Source organism: Notolepis coatsorum (genome assembly GCF_963971535.1).
Source record: "Notolepis coatsorum genome assembly, chromosome: 5".
NCBI lineage: Eukaryota > Metazoa > Chordata > Actinopteri > Aulopiformes > Paralepididae > Notolepis > Notolepis coatsorum.
In genome coordinates this window covers 114,923,095-114,946,183 of record NC_140169.1, presented here as the reverse complement: position 1 = coordinate 114,946,183, position 23,089 = coordinate 114,923,095, and the positions used below count along the sequence as shown (strand labels likewise).

At 41.5% G+C, this 23,089-nt stretch overlaps 1 protein-coding gene across 1 annotated transcript in view; it reads left to right on the top strand.

Annotated features, from left to right (window-relative positions):
• Window positions 1-7,171: 7,171 nt before the first annotated feature.
• The window catches only part of LOC311228313 (1-phosphatidylinositol 4,5-bisphosphate phosphodiesterase beta-1-like), a 397,421-nt gene continuing 381,503 nt past the window's right edge, over window positions 7,172-23,089 (top strand). Inside the window, exon 1 of the mRNA XM_084314222.1 lies at window positions 7,172-7,575. Coding sequence (XP_084170348.1) covers window positions 7,477-7,575 — 99 coding nt within the window. The 5' untranslated portion in view covers window positions 7,172-7,476. The remainder of the gene's footprint in view (window positions 7,576-23,089) is intronic.

The following is a 23,089-nucleotide window of genomic DNA, read 5'->3' as shown; positions in this document are numbered from 1 at the left end:
CCTATTCTCAGTCCTTGCCCCACAATGGTACCCATCCCAGTTAGGACAGCCGAATCCCGTCCAATCTTTCGCTGTCGACTAAAGACTCACTTCTTCAACCATTATCTGAAATGATAAAAAAAAAAAAAAAAAAAAAATCTAACCCCGACTAACCTTAATGTCATGCACTTGTCCTAATAAACGAACCTACACTGTAACACGCAACACTTTGATGAACATTGTTACTCAGCTGATAGAGTTATACCCTTCTTGCTGTCTTGTCGCACAGAACTTGTAAGTCGCTTTGGATAAAAGCGTCAGCTAAATGACTAAATGTAAATGTAAATGTAAACTAGCCGGAACTGTGGGCGAAGAACAGCAGGAATTGTGCTGAGAAAGGACTCTACTGATCAACAACTGTCACGGTTCCTATACCTGGCTACTCAAGGTCTCATGTCCGTTGCAGGTTTCATGGTGGCAGCGTGTTGCCATAGCAAACGCCCTCTGATGCTCCTGTTAGCTAATTCCAGCATCACACTAATCTTCCTCCTCTCCTCTCAGCTGTCCTGCTCCTTTAGTTTTCTTTCCCCATCTCTCTCTCTCTCTCTCTCTCTCTCTCTCATCTCTCTCTCTCTCTCTCTCTCTCTCTCTCTCTCTCTCTCTCTCTCTCTCATCCTCTCTCTCTCTCTCTCTCATTAAGTCAGGTGGAGAATGCAGGTGCTGTCAGTGGAGCAGCTGATTGACGTCTGTGGGTCAATTACGTCAGTAATATAATAAAATGCATGCTAGGTATATATATTCCTGCAGTGCCGATACATGCATGCTAGGTATACTCCTGCCCTGCCGATACATGCATGCTAGGTATATATACTCCTCATGTTACAAGTTTGTTTATTTGTCACAATAAAATACACGTACTTTACGGTGAAATGCCTTGGTTCTGTATGAGCCCCTGAGAGTGTGCTTCATACAGTAAAAAAAAAGTAAGTAAGAAAGTAAATAAAAAGTAAGTATTCTTACCTCCATCTCGAAAGTCATGGAAAAATAGTCTACTAACAGGTAGAAAAGTACCTTGCGGAAAAAAAGCAAATCTACGAATTCCAATCTGGCTTCAGAACATTCCACTCCACTGACACATGCCTTCTCTATTTGAACGACCACATCAAACAAGAGGTGGACGCGGGCAAATACTGTGGCATGGTCATGCTGGACCTCCAAAAGGCTTTCGACACTGTCAATCACTCCATTATGATTGACAAGCTAAAAGCAATTGGTTTTGATAGTCTATCAGTGAGCTGGACCATTACTGTTCCTAATTTATGCAAATGACATCTCATCAGCTTGTGACTGCAACTTGTTCCTGTTCGCGGACGACTCAGCCCTGCTGGTCTCTGACATGGACAATTTGCAGGTTGAAAAAGCCCTCAGCATGCAAATTGTCCATGTCAGAGACCAGCAGGTTGAAAAAGCCCTCAGCGGGAGGCTGGGTAGCGCAGTGGAGAATGCACTCGCCTACCACCGCAGAGACTCTGGGATCGAATCCAGCTGTCAGCGGTACCAGTCGTCCCTACTAACACAATTGGCAGTGTTAGCGGGTGGGAAGCCGGCGGGGTGTGTGTCCTGGTCATTGTAAACTGCGGTTCCTACTGGTCGGTCGGGGCGCCTGTTCAGCAGGGAGGAGATCGGTTACATTCCCCCAGTGAGAGTCCTCGCTGTCAGGTAAAAAGAAGCGGCTGGCTGACTCCACATGTATCGGAGGAGGCATGTGGTAGTTCTACATCCTCTCTAGGCTGACAGTGGGAAAATGCGCGCAACGACCAGGAAGGGAATTGGCATAACGACTAAATTGGGATGGGAGCAAAAATACAGAAAAAGTGAGAAATTCTTTTTTATAATAAATAAAAAAATTTGTTTTTAAAGCCCTCAGCTCTGAACTCGGCAGAATGTGCACCTGGCTCGCTGATAACAAAATATCATTACATGGGTAAAACAGAGTCCATTCTCTTTGGATCAAATAACAAACTCAGCAAGGCCAACAGTGGGTGACAATATTTGTTACAGTGGGTGACAATATTGTCACAAGGAAAGATGAAATTACCTACCTGGGTTCCATCCTAGAGGCAAATCTTTCCTGTGACAAAATGGCAACCAATGTAATCAAAAAAGTCAACCAACGAACACGATTCTTGTACCGGATCTCCTCTCTGGTAAACAAGAATACCCTAAAGACTCTAACAGGAGCACTCATTCAAGGGTACTACGACTATGCTTGCACCTCATGGTACCAAAGCACCTCAAAGGCCCTAAAAACAAGATTTTAAATATCACAAAACAAACTGGTCAGACTACTGCTTGACCTTACTTCTAAAACCCACCTCACCCCTGCTCATTTTGACAACCTAGGATGGCTTAGAGTAGCCGACAGAGTACAGCAACTTGCAATGGGCCTGGTCTACAAGATACACTACACCACTAAGGTACCCATGTACATGTCGAAATACTTCCCAAAGGTCAGTGAATTCCACGACCACAACACCAGAGGGAGCTCAACAAATCATGTGAAACCCAGATTCGGCTCAAACAAGGGACTAAATAAGTTTAGCAAATATGCCACAACAATGTGGAACGCCCTACCCACAGCCGTAAAATTATGTGAATCCCTACCCTCCTTCAAAACCGCTCTCAAAGAGCACCTACGGGAGGCTGCAATTCGAAACTGGCCCCGGTAAATGTCCAACCCCCCCCCCCCCCACCCCCACCCAACCCCCTCCAATGTACTGTTTCTTCCCCCTCGAATGTATATATGTATATATTTTATTTTAGGATCTCTGTCTCTTAAGTACTGTATATTTGTATGTCGTGTATGTCATAAATGTCATGATGAATTGAAAATGGGGGACCCTGATGTAAACGAGACGAAAGTCTTTCTCTGGTCTGCATCCCCTTAACAATTGTGTGCATTGAGCCGTACTGTATTGTACCCATTCTGCAATCTAATTCATTAATAAAGTTTTAATTCAATCAATCAAGTAAAAAAGTAAGTAAAGAGGAATATACATATATACAATATACAGTACAATATATTACAATAGGTACAATATTTACAACAAGCATGGGTAAGGCTAAGAGAATAATCAAAGACTCCAGCCACCCAAACAACTGCCTCTTTGAACTGCTGCGGTCAGGCAAGCGATACCGGAGTCTCATGGCAAGCACAGAGAGACTAAGAAGAAGCTTCTATCCTCAGGCCATCAGAATGCTAAATGACAATAACACTATGTAACAACCATCAAATGCACTCACAGCACACACATCCACACGCACACACTCACTTTAAACAAACAACTCACTGCAGCACCCACTTTACCCACTTTAGAACACCTAAACACACTATATTTATTGGTAAAGAATTTGCACTACAACCCATACCTCATTACACCTTACTGTAAATTGTACATTTTACCTCATCCCATTTCTGCATTGTACTGTATACTAGTTAACTAGTATATTGTATTGTAACTCAGTTACTTTTCTACTCTGCATTGTACATTGTATATATGTATATATTGAACACTTTTGTCTACGTACTTGACTTCCATTCTATACTTACTATACTTATTTTATACCTATCTATTTTTTTCTAGCACATCCTCTGGAGAAAAACAGAAAGAAGCATTTTATATAAAGGTATTCTGTACTTCTGTATGACAACTAATAAAGAAACTTGAACTTGAAACTTGAATATACAATCTAAAGTACAACCTAGGTACAATCTAGGTACAATGAGTAAAAACCAGTAGTTTAGTAGTAGTTAGTTACTTAGTTAGTAACCAATGAGGTACAATGCAGAAAATGAGGTACAAAACTTTAAGGTAAGGTGCAAATGCAAATGAGGTATGAATGTAGTGCAAATCTCTTTAATAATAGATAAATATAATGTAGTGTTAAAGTGTCTAAAGTGAGTGTTAAGGTGAGTGTTTGTTTAAATGGTCCTGCTCTGTCGATACATGTATACTAATACTCCTGTCGGCAGATTTTTTTGAATTTAATTAACCTGTACGTGCAATTTCCTGCAATATAGAGCCTTCAATCTTGACCAATAAAGCTGCTCTTTTCACTATAAAACTCAGTTAACCATAACGTAGTTATGGTTAGATTTATATATTGGGGGGGGATATATCATATTTTTCATATGATCAAAAAGTGGTGGAGCAAGAGCATACCTTTGCTCCCCCAAGTTCAATAGTGGGAGAGCAGAGATGCTCCGAATGCTCTTATGGCCAGGCGTCTATGATTCACTGATACAAAGTAAAATAGTGCAGTGCAATAAAATAGTTAGTAAAATAGAATAAAATAATGCAATAGTGCATTGCAATAAAATAGTTATCATCGTATTTTTTCGGGAGGCCGGTAAGGAGTGCATTACAGTAGTCGAGTTGGCTTGAAATAAAGGCATGGATCTGGTTTTCAGCGTCCTTTTGATTTATAAATGGCCGTACTTTAGCTATGTTTCTAAGGTGGAAGAATTAAGTTTTTGTCAACTTGTTGATTGTGATTTAAAGCTTAGGTCTGAGTCTACCATGACACCAAGACTTAACTCACTCAAATACAGTTAGCAGCTGGATAGACCACAGATGGAAATTAGCTTCTGCTAAATCTGGTGCAAACATATTTTCATGTAACAATGATGAATTGTCAAAAAAAAAAAAAAAAAAAAAATAAATAGATTCTGGGCTTTTCAGAAAACATTCGGGGCTTGAGCCCAAGTAGCCACCCCCTAGCCCCGCCCCTGACTGGCATTACAACTGGAGTTGGTCCCCAGGGCGCCTAACTGCAGCTGCCCACTGCTCTTCAATAGTTAGGATGGGTAAAATTCCCCAAGGGGATTCATAGAAATGACTTATTCTTCATTAATTTGGGGTCATTGGACTGTCCAATCACAAAAGCTATTATTCCATTTTTCCATCTAGCAGCTGTCTACTAGTCACACTTGCTTTGCTTTGATACATAGGCTATTCATATATGGCATCATATTTTCTTGGTATCAAATGTTTGTATTGAGGAATGATACTGGTGGCATCACCCAGATATCTGGTACAAGTATCAGTGCATCCCTATTATGGAAGTAACTATAGAACACACTTTGCTTCCAATGAGGGTTTCGTGGGGTAGAGATGTGGTGGTTGTGGTGATGATAGATATGACCCCTCTCTGTGATTAATGGTTTGATGTTCATCGTGTTCCAATAGGATTTCTCCACAGATGTTCTGTTCAGATGACACATCCACTGCAGGAAAGCTCTGCGAATAGCAGTATATAGAGGGTCATAAACTAAAACTCTGCACAAAGAATCATCGGCTGCCCCCTCCCCTCCCTGAAGGACTTGCACAACTCCCCCTGCCTCAACAGAGCAAAAAAACATTACGAAGGACAGCTCACACCCTGGCTTCCACCTCCGCCTGTTGCCATCGGGCAGGCGTTACAGGTGCATCAGAGCCAGAACAAACAGGCTCAGAGACAGTTTCTTCCCCAGAGCCACCACCACCTTGAACTCTAATATGCACCAATAATTCACCCTGTCCCCCTCCTCCCACACTGTGCAACATCCTACCCCTCAAGTGCAATATCCACAGTGCAATACCCACCCACTACCGTCTGACACTGTGATTGCTATTTTGTATATTGTTATTTTGTATATTGTTGTTATTTTGTATATTGTACAGTATAGTACCATTGTTTTATTGTATAGTATTTTATGTTTATCTTTTATTACTTGTGTGATTTTATATTCCACTACTGCACCTTAAGTTTGAGTCCCAAATCTTGTTGTATGCAAATATAATGACAATAAAGTACAATCTAACAATCTAATCTATAGTGTGCAGACTTTCTTCACACACAGGGACACCATCAGCTATAGTCCACCTGTGAGAATAGTTTATATAGAACTAGTTGACATAGAATAGTTGATGAGATCCATACGATGTTGAATCACAAAGTAGCCCTATAGACGGTTTCAAAGTGACAACAATAATATTTTAAAAGGACCCACGTTTATTTCCTGTTGCAATGTTTGGTAATGCAATAGTTGACAGGGAATACATTTGGGTCCAACCTGTTCCCTATAGCAACACAATTATAACCATGTTTAACTTAACACACAGCTGTCTGTCCTCAAATAACCCAACTAAGAAAACAAAACGAACCCAACCCCCGAATTTCTCCAAGGGGATCAATAAATATCTTATCTTAACTTTCCAAAAGACAATAGCCGGTCAGTGATGTAGTATAATGTGCGCCGTGATTTGTTTCGATGTGTAACTTAACTGAGGTGTAATAATAATAATAATAATAACAACAACAACAACAACAACAACAACAACAACAACAACAACAACAACAACAACAACAACAACAATAATAATAATAATAATACTAATAATAATAATAATAATAATAATAATAATAATAATAATAATAATAATAATAATAATAACAATAATAATAACAATAACAATACTACTACTACTAATAATAATAATAATAATAATAATAATAATAATAATAATAATAATAATAATAATAATAATAATAATAATAATAATAATAATAATAACAATAATAATAATAATAATTAATAATAATAATAATAATAATAATAATAATAATAATAATAATAATAATAATAATAATAATAATAATAATAATAATAATAATAATAATAATAATAATAATAATAATAATAATAATAATAATAATAATAATAATAATAATAATAATAATAATAATAATAATAATAATAATAATAATAATAATAACAATAATAATAATAATAATAATAATAATAATAATAATAATAATAATTAATAATAATAATAATAAACTTTATTTGTATAGCACTTTTCATACAATAATTGCAGATCAAAGTGCTTCACAGCAGCAAAAAAAAAGACAGGCACAAAATGAGCAAAATTGACAAAGTCAAGGTAAGACATAAAAAAACAAATCACAGTTCTTCACATTAGGATCCAGCATCCACTCATCTGTCATTGCGGTCCCTTTCCAAACCTTAATTGCATTTGACCTCGGGCGCGGGGAGGCGCTAGACCACAGCGCGCCTCGAACCCACATCCATTGACTGTTTTAACTGTGAGCACCGGCGACATGCAGTCACTCACTCCGAGCCCTCTCCCCTCCGGTCGCATCGCAGAGCTCCAAGCTGCGTGTGGCTGCGCTGCGCTTCACGTCCGCCTCCAGAGATCTCCAAAGCCGAGGACCGGGATGACATACTGGCTGCAGTAGTTGGGCTTCCATTAAGCCTGCTTTCCACTCTTGATTACACAGAAAAGCTTGGACTGAGGGGGGGGAAGGAGTGTAGAGGAGAGAGAGAGAGAGAGCGAGAGAGAGAGAGAGAGAGAGAGAGAGAGAGATAGAGAGATAGAGAGGGGGAATTGACTGTTTCTGCTCCGCCGGCCGTTGAGAAGAGTAGATGAGTCGATGGCTGGGGCTCAGCCTGGAGTTCACGCACTGCAGCTCAAGCCCGTGTCCGTGCCTGAGAGCCTGCGAAAGGGCAACAAATTTATGAAATGGGATGATGTGAGTATGCCCGAGTCTGTCACTCACCCTTCTCTGTCAAACGAGCAGCTGTATGGATTTGCCGCATGTATAGCTTTGTTTGCACAGAGCTGGCTACTGTATCCACTATGGAGTGTGTGTGTGTGTGTGTGTGTGTTACACAACCTGCTCATGCAACAGTATTTAATTGCGCTGCACACTGGGATCGCACTGGCTGACACAATCTACTGCCCCGCGGAGGGTGGGCATGCTGTCAAACGGAAGAAGCGGTGCAAAATGTTGTTTTTGTTTACACTCCCGTGTGTGTGTCTGTGTAGAGAGAGAGTAAGTGGGTGCGCGCGCGGGATGAGAGCTCATAAATTAAATCAAACATTTAAATTAAAGTACGGTCCCCCCTCCACACACACACGTGACACACACACACGCACACACCTTTTTATTGGAACCGTTTCATCGTAATTGTAAACTGCCTCAACACGCGCCTCACAGTGTACACAGTATACTGTACCAAGCCGGGTTTGAGTAACGACCGTGCCTTTATTGATATCATTCGCCAGGTCTGCTGCCAGTCTGTGTGATGATGATGTCAGTGAAATGAATGACCTTGATTAAAATTTATTGCTCACTCACTGCTGTTGAATACATAGCAATAGCCTCAGCCCTTCAAGACAAGGATATTATGGCTGCATTGCACCTTTGTTACAATAGTAACAACTTGTTGGAATAGCTGCAGTTTCTGTTGCCTTTACACGGAGGCTCTGTATATATAGGTTCTTTGTTGTTTATCAATGCTCTCAAGTCAGTTTTTCCTACTGGAAGTGATTATACGAGGACATATATATATATATTTTTTTTTTAAATCAGTATACATTGCATGAAGCATACATTTAGATTGATTATGCTAAACTGAAAATAAAACACAAGGTTAATAATGATGATTTCAATTATGAATGGTGCATGTGCTTTCTGCTCACAATAATATGACATTTGGATGTAGGATGTGCGTGTGTGTGTGTGTGTGTGCGTGCATGGTGAGGGACAGGTGAAGGACTTTCTCAAATGTTGCTTACTTTGCGTCATGTTATTCTGATGATTGCTGGAGGGTTGATCATACAGATGTTCTTTCATGTTGTATTATGTTATTCTGATGATTGTTGGAGCATGTGATGCAAGACAAACTTTTGTGCAAACAGACAATAAAATCTGATAAGTCAAGATAATCTTATCTGGTATACAGACCTCTCTTGCTTCTCACAGCGCAGATGGCATTACACAGAGTGTTATTTAGTGCACGCATATGGCACAGATGCAAGTGGGCATTGCTATACACAGACTATAGCCAATGCCCTTAATAGTATTTTAATTATGTAGGAGAACCTTATTACCCTACACAGTATGTGACTTCTCCTCAAATGGTAATTGTTAAGTCATCTCTCTCTCTCTCTCTCTCTCTCTCTCTCTCTCTCTCTCTCTCTCTCTCTCTCTCTCTCTCTCTCTCTCTCTCTCTCTCTCTCGCTCTCTCTCTTGTGTTGTGAGAAAGGGTGTGAGGTGTGTGTGTTTCCCCTCGCAGGCGTGTGGTGTGCGCTCACAGTATTTGTATAACACGTTCATGAGGGTGTGGTGGGCCGATCTCCAGACCCCAATGACCACCAGACCTTTCCTAACACAAACACACACACACAAACACACACACACACTCACACACACACACACACACACACACACACACACACACACACACACACACACACACACACACACACACACACACACACACACACACACACACACACACACACTCTCTCTCTCTTGTAAACGCACACACAGTCACACACACACACAGTCACACTCACACACACTCTCCCAATCACTCACACATGCACACAGGCCCACACACACGCACGCACACACACACACACACACACACACACACACACACACACACACACACACACACACACACACACACACACACACACACACACACACACACACACACACACACACACACACACAGTTGCTTTCTCAGTTTTATTTCCCTTGCAGTCCTTCCTTCTTCCTTTCCTCCCTGTATTCTGTTCACGGAAAGACTGAGATAACTAGAAAGGTGTGCTCAGTAGAGCGCAAATCTCCAGCAGGTGGCAACCACCCATTTATTTTCTAGTAGCCTAGATGGTAGGCTTAAGCCTTATTCCTAGTATACTATTACACACCATTTCACTATTACACACTATTCCACTATTCCACTATTGCACAGTATTACATACTATTGCACAGTATTACATCATTATACGCCAGGGGTCAGCAACCTTAGGCATGAGTGCCACCATTGGCATGCGGTATCTAAACTGGCATGCTAGCAAGTGTGTCAGAGAGGTCGCTTTTTGGAAATGTTGAAGTGTCCTCTCATCCCCATGCCAAGTTACCTCTTTCACAGCCATTGGCAGTTGCTAAGTTTATTGTAGTTTGACTGATATACCAGGGATATTTCAGGGTCAGAGCCAATCAGAAGGGTCAGTCTGTTGTTTGCCGAACATTTAGTGTTAAACGCCATTTTGAGACCAAACATGAGAAAACTTTAACCTCTTAACAGGCGGGCAGAAAAGTGGCAATTTTTTTTACTTGAACTTGAGGACTGCATACTTCTTTTGCAAAGCTTAGCTTTATACTTTATTCTTATAGCACATGCATGAGCCTGGTCTCTTTTGAAAGATAACATTCTGAAGTTACAGTACTAATGCAAAAAAGGAAAATCACTTTTAGTGCTAATAAAATAGAGTAACAGAGGTCTGAACTTGAGTTGAACTTGAACTTGTGTACTCAAATTTTTCTGTAGTGGTTGCAATATAAAAAAGAAAATGTATAAGCTGTAAAACCCCGCGGATCCATAGCCTGAAGTCCACCAGTACAGGTCCAAATTTGATAAAAATCCGTTCAGAAATGGGTCTTTGAGAGAGATCCGGGTAAACCGTGTGACAAAAAAAATCCATTTCCTCATCCACGGCCATTCATTCTCAAGTGTGATTCACTTCTGGTTTTCGCTCGTCAACTTTCACCTAGATCCCCTATTCGCACCCCCCCCACTTGGGGTATCATTGGAAAGGTACTCTCATTGGCTACAATGCTGACCAATCATTTTCGCCATCAGTGGATGATTGGCAGTTCTGGAGCGTTGGGGGTGGTCATCTGACGCACGTGCGTAAAAAGACGCTCGCCTGACATATCGTTATGTAACTCGAGAACCGAGGCACGGATAAAGAATCAAGAATCAAGAGGTTTATTTGTCACATATACATACCAGGGCATAGAGTGAAATGTGGGTGGTCATGCCCGCATTGATTGTGCAAAATACAATAATAATAATAGGCATAAAAAAATAAACATAGGATGGTGGCATGGCATTTCCAGATTTTTTCCTATATTTTAAGGCGTACTCATTAAGTCCATTGACAACATGGTTTGACTCCCAAGCATTAGCATCTTGGAGAAAAATAGAAGAAAACATAGTAGCCCCACATAGACTGAAGGACATAGCATACACTAAACTACCAATCAAGCACTGTGAACGAAAATTTGGCCCCATAATTACTCATGCGATCCGGATATGGCGTGAATCACAAAAAAAAAATCCTAACCCACAAGAATGGCACAATCATACTCCCTTATTCAATAACAATGCTCTCTTAATTGGAAAACGACCTATAAGATTCCCTATATGGGAAGAGCAAGGCATACACTCATTAGGGGATGTTTTTAACAAACAGGGTTTTTGTAGTGATAAAGAAATACGCAAAAAATTGAATCTCACCAAGTCCACATGGCTTTTTCACAAACAGTTAGAGCTATGTTTGAAGTCTCACGGTGTTCCATTAGACAGACCAATTGAACACCACAGATACCACAAATTCTTCTACTCAAGAGAGACATCGAGAGGTTTTGTTTCAGAATTTTATCATCAATTACTAACGTCCTCGTATGAAACCCTCCAACTTGACTCTGTCTGGAGGAGGGATATACCAGACCTGGAAAATGACTTTGATTGGCAAGGAGCCTGGGCAAATGTCCGACTTACATCAAGGAACCCGGATCATCAACAAATCAATCTTAACTATATTCACAGGACATACTTGACTCCTATAAGACTGTGCCAAATGGGGCTCAAACAAGATTCCAAATGCACCCAATGTACAAATGGGGACGAAGGGACATTTATGCACATGTATTGGGACTGCTCACCAGTTAAGGCATTCTGGAAAGATGTGACCCAACAAATATCAAAACTCGTATCTTGGAATATACCTGTACACCCCTCGGTATTGCTGTTGAATGATGTTTTTGAGTTTGCAGTGAATCCACAGCTAAAGAGATTGGTTTTATCGGGTATCACAGTAGCCAAAAAGCTGATCGCATCACGCTGGTTTCAACCGGAAAAAATGTGCCGTAAAGTTTGGTTTCTTACATATCTCGATGTAATTTACCATGAAATATCTACAGCAAGAATTCTGGGTCTCAATGAATCCAAAATGTCAATGTGGTTAGAAGTGGTGGAGAGAATAAAAGCTAGCTTATAATGGTAGTGTCTGGTTAGGTGCGAGGGATAGTGGAGGTACTTCTCAAGGTGGGGTCCGGGAGGGGGGGGTTCGAGCTGAGCATATGTGTGTAGGTTTTTTTTTTAGATAACAGGTATTATGGGTATATCTTATATAAAACAACTAACCAAAAGGTGATCTCATTGGATGTGCCCTGACAATTAATGCTTGTATATCTTATCGTGTGTTGTCATGTTTGTTTATATGTTTGTTTAAAAAATAATAAAAAAATAAAATACAAAAAAAAAAAAAAAACATAGAAAAATTAAATAGGTAAGACACAAGATATGCATGGTAAAAAAAAGAAGTTCCTGAGAAACTGGTTCTATACACTACTATACAATATACAATTTACAATTTTAGCTCTTAATGTATCTAAACTATACTATTAGTACCTCCTTCCTTTAAAGTGACTTTCTATTTTTTAAAGTGACATTTTGTTTAAGTGATTGTTTTAGCGGTTGCCGCATGAGTGTTGTGTGTGTGTCTGTGTGTGCTCATGTGTACTTGTGAGTGGAGAGTTCAGTGTTCAGTGTTCTGATGGCCTGGGGGAAGAAGCTGAGCCGGAGTCTCTCTGTTCTTGCAGCGTGTGACCGTAGGCGCTTGCCTGACCGCAGCAGCTTGAACAGGCTGTTGGGGTGGTGGGGGTCTTTCATAATTCTACAGGCTCTGGATTTGCACCTCCTGTTATATAAGTCCTGCAGTGGTGGTAGTAGGGCTGGGCGATATGGCCTCTAAATGATATCGCGATATTTTTTGGCCATATCACGATACACAATATATATTGCGATATTTTGACATTTCCTCTAAAGCACTTAAAAATGCTTGATTTAACCCTTTGATGCATACAGTCACGCCAATATGATGATTATAATAAGTCTCTGCAAAATATGTTTCCATTATTAAACCATGAAGATGCTTTAAAAAATAATTAAATGAAAATGTACTAAGAGTAGTCTACTAACACACTAATAATTTTTTTTATTTACATCTAAGACAATTTATATAAAAACTATTGGGTGCCTAAGACTTTTGCACAGTACTGTATTTTCTATCCACTTTAGCCAAACACACATATATATATATACACATATATATATATACACTACTGTGAGAAAATAATAATCACACACAAAGCCTTACAAAGGGATAATGGCTTATAGCAGACTTAATGATTTTAGAATATTTCAGGTATTACATCAATGCCTACTGAATACTGAGATAACCTAACATCTCAGGTCCAAAGAGAAAGAGAAAAAAGGAAGACAGAGAAGGAGTGGAGTTGAAGGATAGAGAGAGAGGGAGAGAAGGGGGAGAGAGGGAGAGAAGGGGGAGAGAGAGAGAGAGAACGCGTTTGCGCTTTGAGCGTATAAGCTGCCGTAGGCGATGATGTCACACTCGAATGTAAACAGGAAGTTGAACACACAGAGATTGAAACTGGATGCAAGAAACGAATAACCAATAAATATGAAGTTATCTTTAAACCTCTGTTGTCAAGCGTCGTCAATATAACCCACCCCCTTTTCTTACTAATGGAACTAGTGTCGTGGAGTCCGCTTTGAGCTAACGCTAGCAGCTAAGAGCTAGCAGCTAAGAGCTAGCAGCTAAGAGCTAACGCTAGTTAGCTTAGACTATTATGGTTTAACTTAGCAGCTAACGTTAGCCCATTGCATGTCATTGAAGCTCTGCGCTGGTCTGTGTAATGAAACTACAATTGCATGTAATTTAAGGTCCGCGCTGGTCTGTCTATGAAATGAGAGGAACGCTCTGCACTAAAGCAAGTCTCATATCAGCCGCGACGTGACAACATATACTCGATGTTCACGATATAGTAATTTACTACATCTGACGTAGAACAAGCCGCGATACATCGAGTATACTCGATATATCGCCCAGCCCTAGGTGGTAGTGCAATACCCGTAGTACGCTCTGCTGAGTGCACCACTCTCTGGAGTGCCTTTCTGTCCTGTGCCGTGCTGTTTCCAAACCAGGCAGTGATGTTTCCAGTCAGATTTGGTAGAGTGAGGTGGCGTTCGAATGGCAACACATAGATCTTTCAAACAGTAATTTATATGTTTGGCGAAAGCCCCAAGCCGCTAGACGCTCGCAAAGTGCTGTGACTTTGTGCGTTCCGCCCACGGGATGGAATAAATTGGATGGAATAAATCTTTAAAACTATTTGGGTGGAATAAACCTTTACAATGCATAGGTTTTTAATGCACAGGTATATCAACGGCAATAGGTTCACTATGCCAACAAATCGCCCTCTTGTGTTCAAAAGGTGTAACTTCATCATACACCTGAAAAAAGATTCCAGAATCCAGGTCCTTGGCCTGCTGTCAGCCTATGAGCAATGTCTCATCCAAATTTAGTTTGCAAGATTAGCTGCGGACAGAAAAAAAGACAGACTCACACATGTTGCACACACGCAACCGATTGCATAATACCCCCCAGGCTTTGCCTGGTGGAGATAATGAGAGAGGAATAGAGAGACAGTAGAGCTGTAGCAGTGCTGTCCTCCACTTGAAATCCAATTCCCGGAGAACTAATAGTCATAGGATGTTGCAGATTAATTGAGTAATCCATCCATTCATTGACAAATCTGTGAAATTGCTTTATACCCCCATTATTGCCTTTCTGCAAATTAATGCAATCATGCAGGAGGACCTAAATAAATCGAATGCTTTTTAAAGAGCGTATAATCTTTCAGGAAATAACTCATTCAATATGAAAAAGAAAGAAGCGGAAACATAAAAACAACTCAACTCGATCATCATCATAATAACCATCATCACCACCATCATCATCATCATCATCACCACCACCACCATCATCATCATCATCATCATCATCACCATCGTCATCATCATCATTATCATCATCACCATCATCAGCACCACCACCATCATCATCATCATCACCATCACTGTTACGACCCCTGTGGGTCTAAGGGTAAAGGGCTGTAACATAAATGTTGGTTGATAGAAATGATGGACCAAGTTTGTAAACACAATGATATGTATTGGTAAATGCAAAGGAAGCACATGTAGCTCAAGGGTGAGCCAAGGCCAAAACAACAAACAAACACCACTATTCTCCAAATAAACCAACCTAATCTATGGTAAAATAAATTACATTATCTACCCTTACCTAACAAAAACAGGGAAAAACAATGTCCAAAGGAAATGGCAGCTCAGCCCATCCGTGCTTCCTGAAAAATAACACACATTAGAGATATATACAAGAATGGCAAAATATATACAAAACAATCTATAGCTATCTATGCTCTCTCTGTGGCCACACACACACAAAGGCAATGTCACTAATACAAAGGCCAATAAACAAGTGCAATAGTATCAAAGTCAATGTCACAAAGTATCACTAGGCCTAGCCTCATGCCAGAGAGAGAGTGACTGAAGTGAGCAGCCATGTTTTAACAGGGTGTGGTGATCCATGATTGGGTGGTGGGTGATGGCTTCTGATTGGGTCTTGGAGTCTTGAAACCCATCCACCAATCGGTGCTGTTCTGCTATGTAGTCCACCAATGGAAGGGCAGGCATAGACCACCGTAACACTTCCGGGATTCTGAAATCAGGGAGGAGATTGCGGGGGGGTCAAATGAATGAATGTGGAGGAGAGCCGTGATGTAAGTGGTTGCCGATACGGCTGTGGGGGTGCTAGAGACATGATCGAATAGACGTTTATGCGCCTCGCTCTCCTGAACACGGCGTGACCCATAACTAATCGATCAGAACTAAATCGGCAGAGAAATAGCCCATTTTAAAGCACCTATTCCGCATGGACATGCGCAGAGTGCCCATGGAGTCTGGACGACGCGAGATGGCGCTCGAATTAATGTGGACTGTTCCATCAGAGGGGGGAGCTTCGATGGTCATGTAAGTGGCTACAGACCGCTGCACTTAAATATAAACATTAGTCTACCTGTAGACTCAATGAGGTAATTGTAGATGTCGCCATAAGACGCGTCTGGCCATTTAGTGGGATCATTTTTTCATTATCCTGTTGGCTGTTCGGCTGAAAGGACATTGGCCACCGAAGCTCCGCCCTCTGATGGAACAGTCCACATTCATTCGTGCGTCATCTCGCGTCGTCCAGACTCCATGGGCACTCTGCGCATGTCCATGCGGAATAGGTGCTTTAAAATGGGCTTTTTCTCTGCCGATTTAGTTCTGATCGATTAGTTATGGGTCACGCCGTGTTCAGGAGAGCGAGGCGCATAAACGTCTATTCGATCATGTCTCTAGCACCCCCACAGCCGTATCGGCAACCACTTCCATCACGGCTCTCGTCCACATCCATTCATTTGACCCCCCCGCAATCTCCTCCCTGATTTCAATGTAACGCGGAAGTGTAGTGGTCTATAGCAGGGACCAATGGTGGAGGACGGGTTCTGGCTGGAGGGAGGAAACAAAATGGAGAACAAGACACACACTGGGGAAGCACATACATTGGATGTAACAATCACCACCATCATCATCATCATCATCATCATCATCATCATCATCATCATCATCATCATCATCATTATCATCATCACCATCATCATCACCATCGTCATTATCACCATCACCATCATCTTCATGGTCAAATTAGTCTATGAATCTAATGAAAGGTCTCTCTTAAAGCATCTTCCTTACCTACCCACCACCTTTCTGCTGTTGGAATCCCTGCACATTTAGAAACTCCCAACATTATTTGTTCAACGCATTCGATTTTTGATGGAAGCCAACCCCTTCTTAAGCTCAGAGCGCAAACTGAATCAGTGTAATAATGCGGCGTATTGTTGAGAGAGACTATAAACAATGCTGACATCCATAGCATTCATACTGGCCATGGAGAGGGAAGCAACGGGCTGATCTTAAAACACATTGACACAGAGCGGGGGCAGATTGGGAGAAGACTGTGACGAGAGCCTAGATAAACACACCGATTGTGCAGCTTATACTGAGCAGGGCGCTCAGTCCGGTCTGTTTTGAACAAGATATTATACGGCTTAACGGGTAAGCCTAAAATCTCTTACAATCACTTGCATGTCATTAGAATACCGAATTGAAACATGCTAGAGCCAAGTCCTGATTCTTATCCCCCCCCCTCACCCCTCATTAACCCTTTCACTACCACACTACAGAAGGTTAACCTTTCACTACCACACTACAGATGGTTAAGTCAAGTCAAGTCAAGAGTTTTATTTGTCACGGCATACAACCGGGTAAGCCTAAAATCTCTTACAATCACTTGCATGTCATTAGAATACCAAATTGAAAAATTCTAGAGCCAAGTCCTGATCCTTAACCCCCCCCCACCCTCACCCCTCATTAATGGTACAGACCTGCATCTTCATTAGCAGTAATGGGAGGAACCACTACAGGTTGGATAGGTTACCTACTCTCTCACCGCTCACTCTCCAGTAGTCTCATTGAGTCAATGGAGAAATGAGAGCTACTACGAATTAGCATTTGTGAACAGAACCTTCAAATTGTCAAAGCGAATGAAAAGCGCAGGAATCCATGTGGTAGGATTTCAGACAGTGGGTGGGAAGTAAACTGAACTACATTTCAGAGAAAAAAAAACATACTTTTGACTCCTTACATTTAAAATGCAGACTTACAAAGTACAAAGTACAAATCTCGCAGGTCCAATCATTTTAATTTGTATATTTGTTTCTCTGGCCGAACTAACGTTAACGTTAAAAAAAAACAGCCAATCAAATCCCCATCAATGGAAAATTAACCCGCCCATACCCATGCTGATTGGTCCTTGTGCAAGACTAGAAAGCGGGGATCTTTGATTAAACACCTGCTATCAGAAGAATAGACAGTCAGAAAAAAAGTTTTTACTTTGACTTTTTAGTACATTTAAAAGTAGAAACTTTTAAACTTTTACTCAAGTGTGTTTTTAGCCAGATACTCTAAAATAAGATTTAGAGACGGTACCCATACTTTCACTTAAGTATAATCTCTGGGTACTTTTTACACCCCTGGATGTATCAGGAACAACGTTTCGGTGCAAAGACCTTCATCAGGTCGTGTGTGACGTAAACCACAGAGTCCAACCCCACAAAGTGTTTTGGCTCTTATAGGCACTCTCAGAAGACGCAAGACGTAATGGCTAATGTGTTTTTAGCCACGGCCCACAGGGGAGTTTGGACATTATGGTGGTGAAAATGACTGCTCTCAGGATCATTAGCCGGATTCCCATCACTCTCATTCTTCGTCTCTATACTCTTCCTCTCTCTCAAGTCACATCCAATTTGTCAGACCATCCATTGTGGCCACTCTGGGAATGTTAAGTGTTGTTTTCTTTTTTTCTTTTTGCAGTGGGAAAAACTCTCAAGATTGCCATCTACATGATTGCATTTCATTTTGACATCGGAGGAGGGATCAGTGTCATAATGGCAGATGACAGAGATTAAAAAAAATAAAAAGAACAGAAAAAAATATTCTTAACTTCACCAAAAAACAATGCTGATTTATTTTGCACATAAATATGGTCACCAGTAATGTCCTTGTGTTGTTTTAATTATAGCTCAATTAAAGGTCCAGTGTGCTTGGCTGGTCGTTCATACTAATACAATTGGCAGTATTAGGGGGTGGGAAGCTGATGGGTGGGGATCGGACGTTGTGGACAGCGACTCCTACAGGTCGGTTGGTGCGGCGTGTCCCTCCCACGCAGACCCCCGCCGCTGAGAGATCGCGCTGTGCAGGTGAAAAGATGCGACGGTTGCTTCCTCGAGTACCGGAGGAGACACGTGATGTAAGGCTTCGTCCACATTGCAGCTGGCTTGTGGGAGGCATGGCCAAACAGCGTTCGAGACAGGGGAGGGTAGAATTGGACGATACGAAATTGGGATGGGAGAAAAATAGAAAAATTGGTGAAAAAGTAGATAAAAAAAACTTAAGGTCCAGTGTCTTATAAATGGCCCTTTCCAGTGTTTAGCATTGTTTTATAGCAATGGGGGGTTAGTATCAATGGGTCTGTGTCTCTAATTACCATATTGGCGGATCGCTCTAATTCAGTTGAGACAATCTCCTCCACCAGTGAATTAGGTCATTCTGATTTCACTGTTTTGCTGACGTGAATAAGACACTGATCTGCATAACTAACGCCCCCTCTATGGTTGTAGCGCAACCATGCGAGTGGAAATACCTGCACTTCCTCAAGCGGGTGCCGACAGAGAGAGGCAGAGAACGAGCGAGTGAGAGAGAGGGAGAGAGAGAGATAAAGAGGGAGAGAGAGGGAGAGAGAGAGATAGAGAGGGACAGGAGCTTCTGTCGGGGAAACAAACAAACACACATTTACACACACACAACCTGACCGGCGCACACACAACCTGACCGGCGCGCGATCCGTGCAATAATATTCACATCGGTATATATTGTCATTTGAAACAAGTTACCAATGCATTGTCCCGTGGGATTATGCCCCCCGCGGCAAAATTAATTAGTATCCCCCTCAATCTCTCTATATCTCTCTCTGTGCCAGTCACAGACTGTGGGCGACTGTCACTCAAAGCGCTTATGGGGGCGGAGTGCAGCACAAACAGCTTGGAATCTTGAAGTCGAAAATGTTTGCTTTTGAGTAATTGATTAAAAACATAAAACAATGCATTTAAAAAAAAAAATACTTTACAGATGTGTTCCATAGACTCACAGGAATTGTGTAAAGTTGCCCAAATAGTGAAAGGTATAGCAATGCATGTCCCCTTTAAATGAAAAGGTAGCAGTCCCTTTAAGACAAGGTATTGGTGATCATTTTATGGTGCTGTAATTAACACAACACAAAGATTCAATGTCCCTGATTGACATCGGTTTTTGGACGTGTGTGAGATTATGTGCAAAATTAATCAGCGTTTTTTTTTGGCCATTTAAGTTTGTATATTATAACTACAGATGGGATCAACGTGTCTGGATGCAACGTTAGGTTGGTGATGGATGCTATCCCGGAACTTTTGTTTCACTGCATGCATTGAGTGGTATGTGCTCTGCCTTTTATCATGATTTCAAGGCTGAAAAGGACGTGTAATCATGTGAAAGTAATCCAAAGCAATTGGTCTCATGTCCGTTGCAGGTTTCATGGTGGCAGCGTGTTGCCATAGCAAACGCCTCTGATGCTCCTGTTAGCTAATTCCAGCATCACACTAATCTTCCTCCTCTCCTCTCAGCTGTCCTGCTCCTTTAGTTTTCTTTTCCCATCTCTCTCTCTCTCTCTCTCTCTCTCTCTCTCTCTCTCTCTCTCTCTCTCTCTCTCTCTCTCTCTCTCTCTCTCTCTCTCTCTCTCTCTCTCTCTCTCTCTCTCTGTCTCTCTCTCTCTCTCTCTCTCTAGGCTTCTTCTCATACCCTCATCCTCTTGAAGAAGGCTTCTTCTCATACCCTCATCCTCTTGAAGAAGGCTTCTGTGTTTGTATGGACTGAAATGTGGCCCCCTGTTACTTTACATTTGTTTCGCCGCTAACTAGCCTGAACTGTGGGCGTCCAGCGTGAAGAACAGCAGGAATTGTGTTGAGAAAGGACTCTAAGGACTCTCTCTGATCAACAACTGTCACAGTTCCTGGCTACGGTTCTCTCTCTTAACAATCAAAAGTTAGATATTAAATCAGGAGCTCATCTTGAGCTCTTTCTCTCTCTCTCTCTCTCTCTCTCTCTCTCTCTCTCTCTCTCTCTCTCTCTCTCTCTCTCTCTCTCTTCCTCTATCTTTCTCTCACTCTTGCTTTCTCTTTTACTCTCTCTCTGGCTTCATAAAGAGGTAGAAATTGATAGAGCAGGTACATCAGGTCCTGTCAGTTTTGATTCAGGCAGTAATAGATCATTAGGCAGTGCTGATAGTTATCATCACTCTACTTTTGGCTCATAGCAGATAGTTATCATCATTCTACGTTTAGCTCATAACAGATAGTTATCATAATTCTACTTTTAGCTCATAACAGATAGTTATCATCATTCTACTTTTAGCTCATAACAGATAGTTATCATAATTCTACTTTTAGCTCATAGTTGATAGTTATCTACTAGGCTTGTCGGTGATACCGGTGTTACTTGTTGTTTGGTCATCCACCGGTATCTCTCTCTTCACCGCCGATGCTGACTCTGAGTCATTTGAATTATCAGCCGATACTTCAACTCATACAGAACACAGCGGCCGCCCGCCTGATCTCCAACCAACATCTACCAAAGTCAGCCCACGTCAGCCCACTTCTCAGTTAGCTGCACTAGCTTCCCATTGCCACACAAATAGCAACACTTCAAGGTCCTTGACCTGGCATACCGTGCAGCGAGGCTCCCTCCTACTGTACCTCCGGTCAATGGTCTCTTAACTACACACCCTCGAGAGACCCCTATGCTCTGCATCTTCTGGCCACCTCAGAGACCCACTCATATCCGATCCCCGGGGTCCGTAATTGAAACGAAGCAGGCTATTCTGTGTCCTCTCTCCACGGTGGTGGAGCACATTTCTCCCCACCGCAAAGCACAACTGAAACCCGTCCCAATTTTGTGAAGCACTCAAATTCGGCTCTGCTATAGATGTACAATACCACTTAGCTGCCAGAGGGGTTGGTGTCCTGCTGATCTGTTGTACACAATTTCCAAGTCACTTTGGATAAAAGCATCAGCTAAATGACTTAATTTCAATGTAAATGTAAGGATACCGAGTCGTCATCTGATTCATTACTTTCACTCTTATAGACTTGTATAACTGGACGTAAATAACACATGTTTAAACACATAACACATGTTTATACGTAATGGCTCCGTGTATCGGATTTTAGTATCTGGGGGAAATTGTCCAATATCCATACCCTATTTTTAGCCTGGTATTTGCCCCCGATATCCAACGGCAGCATTGGCATCAGTGCTTCCCCACAGAGTTGGAGAAATAAAACGAGGATTATAAGGGAAAAACAAACAATTTATCAGACTGCCTTTGATTCGGCCTTGTTACATTTGAACAAATTGCCCACTGCCAGCAGGGACTGAATCTGTTATCAAAACCCCCAAATGATAACCACATAGCAGGAAGATCTACTGTAGACCATTAGTCAGTCCGGCTTGACGCTGTGATAAAGCGGTCATTAGGAAAATCAAGACACTTTGAAGATTGTTTCACAGCATCTGACGAAGAGGAAGCGTGGATCTCTCTCTCTCTCTCTCTCTCTCTCTCTCTCTCTCTCTCTCTCTCTCTCTCTCTCTCTCTCTCTCTCTCTCTCTCTCTCTCTCTCTCCCCATTATCCCACTGTATGGGAATGAGCGAAGAGAAGGACAATAAGCTACTGTTCTGTTCAGCTCAACCGCCACTATTCTGGACAGGGAGAGGGAGAGAAAAAAAAGGAAAAAGACTCCGTCTTTTTATAGAGGCATCCAATAATATCTGCTGCGTTGCTATGTATGCCTGAGGGGAGAAGAATGAGTGAGTGAGTGATTGCATGTATGTGTGTGTGTATGAACTGGTCTGTGTGTGAGTGTGTGTGTGTGTGTGTGTGTCTGTGTGTGTGTGTGTGTGTGTGTGTGTTATGCATGTGTGTGCGTGTAGGGCCTTGCCTTCTGAGTGAACTGTGGATGAGTGAACTGTGGAAGTGTGCACCGTACATGTCAAACACAATGATTGTTTTTATCATAACGGACAACCTGCCGTTTCTCAAATTCAGTCACCTTTCATTTCAAACCTTTATTTAAACTTGAAAGACAACCGAGGTTTCCCTCAAATACAGTCACGCAGAGTGTTATACATACAGAAATAATACAACATTTAAAAAAAAAAAACATATCAAATCACCCAGCATATAAAAGCATAACAATAAGACAAACATGAATAGGCGCACGTGCACATACATAAGCATATAAACGTGGAGCATCCACATATACAGGTGACCACTAGCATGACGGGTCTATTGTCATTCCTGTACACTCTGTTTTAGCGCCAATTCAAATGTG